Source organism: Oncorhynchus clarkii, unplaced genomic scaffold (genome assembly GCF_045791955.1).
Source record: "Oncorhynchus clarkii lewisi isolate Uvic-CL-2024 unplaced genomic scaffold, UVic_Ocla_1.0 unplaced_contig_9557_pilon_pilon, whole genome shotgun sequence".
Taxonomy (NCBI): domain Eukaryota; kingdom Metazoa; phylum Chordata; class Actinopteri; order Salmoniformes; family Salmonidae; genus Oncorhynchus; species Oncorhynchus clarkii.
Window position 1 is genome coordinate 1,262 of NW_027258479.1, and position 6,239 is coordinate 7,500.

Below are 6,239 nucleotides of genomic sequence, written 5' to 3' on the forward strand. Positions count from 1 at the left end.
ATCAGAGAGGTGCGGGGGGCTGCCTTAATCCACATCCACGTCATCGGTGCTCGGGGAACAGTTGTTCTTGGTGGTTAGCTGCCTTGGGAGGAGCGTGTGTCAGAGTGTGTGTGTGCGCATGTGCGTGTTTGTAACTGCATTATGGAAAAATGTAGAGCTCAATGTGTGTGTGTGTTTTAATCAATGTCTGCCTTCCATGTCCCAGCTGAGGGAGAACTACTGCCTGGGTGTTGTGTGCTGAAACAGGCTGAACAGAACAGACTCATTTCCTGTGAGAACAGTCCAACACACACACCCTGCCTCACAGAGATGGACATGTGGATGACCTGATTCCAGACTTTGAGTCTGTCTAAGTCTGTATCAGAAGTGTTTTACTGCCTTTCTAATGACTTGTCCAAGCTTCACATCTGCCCCAAAGGCACCCTTTCAACCTTAGACTTTTACTACATCTTAAATCACCATCTCTCGGTCTCTGGCACCGACCAATCTCTCTCCTTGCCCAGCCCCGTCTCTCTCCTAGCCCAGCCCAGCCCCGTCTCTCTCCTTGCCCAGCCCTGTCTCTCTCCTTGCCCAGCCCCGTCTCTCTCCTTGCCCAGCCCTGTCTCTCTCCTTGCCCAGCCCTCTCTCCTTGCCCAGCCCTGTCTCTCTCCTAGCCCAGCCCGTCTCTCTCCTTGCCCAGCCCTGTCTCTCTCCTTGCCCAGCCCGTCTCTCTCCTTGCCCAGCCCGTCTCTCTCCTTGCACCCCAGTCTGGTGCCCGCTGGGTATGTACACCCCACTGTGGTGCCCGCCTCTGGAGATAACAGTAACCTTCTTACCCCCCCAGATGGGACTGAGGTGGCCTGTCTGTCTCTGTGTCACAAAATTCAGACTTTTATGTAGACATTTGATCTCTTCTGACATACTATTCAACACTAATGACAGTAATGACAGATGCTTAATGAATATATGCAACCTTCAAAGAAAGTGAAGAAGGTGTAGTGTACCTCCAGAGATGAGGCAGATGGCGCTGAGCAGGCCTGTCTCTGTGTCGTCCATCTCCATGGGCAGCAGCTGGTGGGCGAAGGTGAACACCAGGTCGGTGAGCGGGCCGAAGCCTGCGTTGTGCATCTGGGTCCGGTTCAGGGTCAGTCCGTCTGAGAACGTCATGGTGTCCTGGTCCGGAGTGTACCTCGTACAGATACGTAGAATCTATATGACAGGGGACAGGAGAAGTGAGAATTATACATTATGTATACACACACATTATCTGACAGAGGAGAGGAGAGAATTATACATTATATATACACACACATTATCTGACAGAGGAGAGGATAGGGACAGTGAGGGGGAGAAGAGGAGTGAGGGTTGGGTAGATTACTTTCTAAATGTAATCCGTTGCAGTTACTAGTTACCTGTCCAAAATGTTAATCAGTAATGCAACTTTTGGATTACCCAAACTCAGTAAAGTAATCTGATTACATTCCGTTACTTTTAGATTACTTTCCCCTTAAGGGGCGTTAGAAGAAAACAAAAATGTATGTTACCAATTGAACAACATCTATTGCAGGATAAATCAATGTTAAAGTTTTCATAGCTGGCCATATATAGATGTTACATTTTACTTTATGGGTTGGTTAAGTAGGCTTCTTCTAGCCAATCACTTTCTACTACATATAATAATATGATTAAATTATATCTTTACATTAATATATAGAATTTATACGTCAAAAATGGATGTGGCAACAACAGACTTCCCCCGTTAAGTCTATCCAAAGTGTGCAAGTTTGAACATGTGTCCATTAGGCCTATGGATTTTTTCCCAGCATGTATTAGTTTGAGCAATAAAAGCCTCACTTTCATTCCATAGGCTGGGATCTGCATTTTGCAGCTGTTGCAGGAGCACATTTTTCACTGGCTGTCCAAAACAATTATTGATAGGCAGCTTAAACTTCTTGAATTAAAAAATTATTGGGTTTAAATACACATTTAGATTTGTAAGTAATCCTTGAAGTAATCATCTAGTATTTCAAAAGTATCTGTAATCTGATTACAATATTTTAGCTGGTAACATAATGGATTACAGTTACTGTTTTTTGCAATCCCTTACATGTAATCCGTTACTTCCCCAACCCTGAGAGAGGGACAGTAAGGGGGAGGAGAGGAGAGAGGGACAGTCAGGGGGAGGAGAGGAGAAAGGGACAGTAAGGGGGAGGAGAGGAGAGAGGGACAGTCAGGGGGAGGAGAGGAGAGAGGGACAGTAAGACGGAGGAGAGGAGAGAGGGACAGTAAGGGGGAGGAGAGGAGAGAGGGACAGTAAGACGGAGGGGAGAGGAGGAGAGGGACAGTAAGACAGGGGAGGAGAGGACAGAGGGACAGTCAGGGGGAGGAGAGGAGAGGGGCAGTAAGGGGGAGGAGAGGAGAGAGGGACAGTCAGGGGGAGGAGAGGAGAGGGGCAGTAAGGGGGAGGAGAGGAGAGAGGGACAGTAAGACGGAGGAGAGGAGAGAGGGACAGTAAGGGGGAGGAGAGGACAGAGGGACAGTAAGACAGAGGAGAGGAGAGAGGGACAGTAAGGGGGAGGAGAGGAGAGAGGGACAGTAAGACGGAGGAGAGGAGAAAGGGACAGTAAGACGGAGGAGAGGACAGAGGGACAGTAAGGGGGAGGAGAGGAGAGAGGGACAGTAAGGGGGAGGAGAGGAGAGAGGGACAGTCAGGGGGAGGAGAGGAGAGGGCCAGTAAGGGGGAGGAGAGGAGAGAGGGACAGTAGGACGGAGGAGAGGAGAAAGGGACAGTTAGACAGAGGAGAGGACAGAGGGACAGTAAGGGGGAGGAGAGGAGAGAGGGACAGTAAGACAGAGGATAGGAGAAAGGGAGAGTCAGGGGGAGGAGAGGAGAGAGGGACAGTAAGACGGAGGAGAGGAGAGAGGGACAGTAAGGGGGAGGAGAGGAGAGAGGGACAGTAAGGGGGAGGAGAGGAGAGAGGGACAGTAAGGGGGAGGAGAGGAGAAAGGGACAGTAAAAGGGGAGGAGAGGAGAGAGGGACAGTCAGGGGGAGGAGAGAGGGACAGTAAGGGGGAGGAGAGGAGAGAGGGACAGTAAGGGGGAGGAGAGGAGAGAGGGACAGTAAGGGGGAGGAGAGGAGAGAGGGACAGTAAGGGGGAGGAGAGGAGAAAGGGACAGTAAGGGGGAGGAGAGGAGAGAGGGACAGTAAGGGGGAGGAGAGGAAAAAGGGACAGTAAGGGGGAGGAGAGGAGAGAGGGACAGTAAGGGGGAGGAGAGGAGAAAGGGACAGTAAGGGGGAGGAGAGGAGAGAGGGACAGTAAGGCGGAGGAGAGGAGAGAGGGACAGTAAGACGGAGGAGAGGAGAGAGGGACAGTAAGACAGAGGAGAGGAGAGAGGGACAGTAAGGGGGAGGAGAGGAGAGAGGGACAGTCAGGGGGAGGAGAGGAGAGAGGGACAGTAAGACGGAGGATAGGAGAAAGGGAGAGTCAGGGGGAGGAGAGGAGAGAGGGACAGCAAGACGGAGGAGAGGAGAGAGGGACAGTAAGGGGGAGGAGAGGAGAGAGGGACAGTAAGGGGGAGGAGAGGAGAGAGGGACAGTAAGGGGGAGGAGAGGAGAAAGGGACAGTAAAAGAGGAGGAGAGGAGAGAGGGACAGTCAGGGGGAGGAGAGAGGGACAGTAAGGGGGAGGAGAGGAGAGAGGGACAGTAAGGGGGAGGAGAGGAGAGAGGGACAGTAAGGGGGAGGAGAGGAGAGAGGGACAGTAAGGGGGAGGAGAGGAGAGAGGGACAGTAAGGGGGAGGAGAGGAGAAAGGGACAGTAAGGGGGAGGAGAGGAGAGAGGGACAGTAAGGGGGAGGAGAGGAAAAAGGGACAGTAAGGGGGAGGAGAGGAGAGAGGGACAGTAAGACGGAGGAGAGGAGAGAGGGACAGTAAGGGGGAGGAGAGGAGAGAGGGACAGTCAGGGGGAGGAGAGGAGAGAGGGACAGTAAGGGGGAGGAGAGGACAGAGGGACAGTAAGACAGAGGAGAGGAGAGAGGGACAGTAAGGGGGAGGAGAGGAGAGAGGGACAGTAAGACGGAGGAGAGGAGAAAGGGACAGTAAGACGGAGGAGAGGACAGAGGGACAGTAAGGGGGAGGAGAGGAGAGAGGGACAGTAAGGGGGAGGAGAGGAGAGAGGGACAGTCAGGGGGAGGAGAGGAGAGGGGCAGTAAGGGGGAGGAGAGGAGAGAGGGACAGTAGGACGGAGGAGAGGAGAAAGGGACAGTTAGACAGAGGAGAGGACAGAGGGACAGTAAGGGGGAGGAGAGGAGAGAGGGACAGTAAGACAGAGGATAGGAGAAAGGGAGAGTCAGGGGGAGGAGAGGAGAGAGGGACAGTAAGGGGGAGGAGAGGAGAGAGGGACAGTAAGGGGGAGGAGAGGAGAGAGGGACAGTAAGGGGGAGTAGAGGAGACAGGGACAGTAAAATGGGAGGAGATGAGAGAGGGACAGTCAGGGGGAGGAGAGAGGGACAGTAAGGGGGAGGAGAGGAGAGAGGGACAGTAAGGGGGAGGAGAGGAGAGAGGGACAGTAAGGGGGAGGAGAGGAGAGAGGGACAGTAAGGGGGAGGAGAGGAGAAAGGGACAGTAAGGGGGAGGAGAGGAGAGAGGGACAGTAAGGGGGAGGAGAGGAAAAAGGGACAGTAAGGGGGAGGAGAGGAGAGAGGGACAGTAAGGGGGAGGAGAGGAGAAAGGGACAGTAAGGGGGAGGAGAGGAGAGAGGGACAGTCAGGGGGAGGAGAGGAGAGGGGCAGTAAGGGGGAGGAGAGGAGAGAGGGACAGTAGGACGGAGGAGAGGAGAAAGGGACAGTTAGACAGAGGAGAGGACAGAGGGACAGTAAGGGGGAGGAGAGGAGAGAGGGACAGTAAGACAGAGGATAGGAGAAAGGGAGAGTCAGGGGGAGGAGAGGAGAGAGGGACAGCAAGACGGAGGAGAGGAGAGAGGGACAGTAAGGGGGAGGAGAGGAGAGAGGGACAGTAAGGGGGAGGAGAGGAGAGAGGGACAGTAAGGGGGAGGAGAGGAGAAAGGGACAGTAAAAGGGGAGGAGAGGAGAGAGGGACAGTCAGGGGGAGGAGAGAGGGACAGTAAGGGGGAGGAGAGGAGAGAGGGACAGTAAGGGGGAGGAGAGGAGAAAGGGACAGTAAGGGGGAGGAGAGGAGAGAGGGACAGTAAGGGGGAGGAGAGGAAAAAGGGACAGTAAGGGGGAGGAGAGGAGAGAGGGACAGTAAGGGGGAGGAGAGGAGAGAGGGACAGTAAGGGGGAGGAGAGGAGAGAGGGACAGTCAGGGGGAGGAGAGGAGAGAGGGACAGTAAGACGGAGGAGAGGAGAAAGGGACAGTTAGATGGAGGAGAGGAGAGAGGGACAGTAAGACAGAGGAGAGGACAGAGGGACAGTAAGACGGAGGAGAGGAGAGAGGGACAGCAAGACGGAGGAGAGGAGAGAGGGACAGTAAGGGGGAGGAGAGGAGAGAGGGACAGTAAGGGGGAGGAGAGGAGAGAGGGACAGTAAGGGGGAGGAGAGGAGAAAGGGACAGTAAAAGGGGAGGAGAGGAGAGAGGGACAGTCAGGGGGAGGAGAGAGGGACAGTAAGGGGGAGGAGAGGAGAGAGGGACAGTAAGGGGGAGGAGAGGAAAAAGGGACAGTAAGGGGGAGGAGAGGAGAGAGGGACAGTAAGGGGGAGGAGAGGAGAAAGGGACAGTAAGGGGGAGGAGAGGAGAGAGGGACAGTAAGGCGGAGGAGAGGAGAGAGGGACAGTAAGACGGAGGAGAGGAGAGAGGGACAGTAAGACAGAGGAGAGGAGAGAGGGACAGTAAGGGGGAGGAGAGGAGAGAGGGACAGTCAGGGGGAGGAGAGGAGAGAGGGACAGTAAGACGGAGGATAGGAGAAAGGGAGAGTCAGGGGGAGGAGAGGAGAGAGGGACAGCAAGACGGAGGAGAGGAGAGAGGGACAGTAAGGGGGAGGAGAGGAGAGAGGGACAGTAAGGGGGAGGAGAGGAGAGAGGGACAGTAAGGGGGAGGAGAGGAGAAAGGGACAGTAAAAGGGGAGGAGAGGAGAGAGGGACAGTCAGGGGGAGGAGAGAGGGACAGTAAGGGGGAGGAGAGGAGAGAGGGACAGTAAGGGGGAGGAGAGGAGAGAGGGACAGTAAGGGGGAGGAGAGGAGAGAGGGACAGTAAGGGGGAGGAGAGGAGAGAGGGACAGTAAGGGGGAGGAGAGGAGAAAGGGAC

The 6,239-nt window shown here is 54.4% G+C and overlaps 1 protein-coding gene across 1 annotated transcript in view; it reads right to left on the reverse strand.

The window, feature by feature from the left end:
• Window positions 1-983: 983 nt before the first annotated feature.
• LOC139397095 (retinoic acid receptor beta-like) overlaps window positions 984-6,239 on the reverse strand; it is a gene marked incomplete at its 3' end in the record, with an annotated part of 46,461 nt that continues 41,205 nt past the window's right edge. The window contains exon 4 of the mRNA XM_071143961.1: window positions 984-1,188. Within this exon, the coding sequence (XP_071000062.1) occupies window positions 984-1,188 (205 nt within the window). The remainder of the gene's footprint in view (window positions 1,189-6,239) is intronic.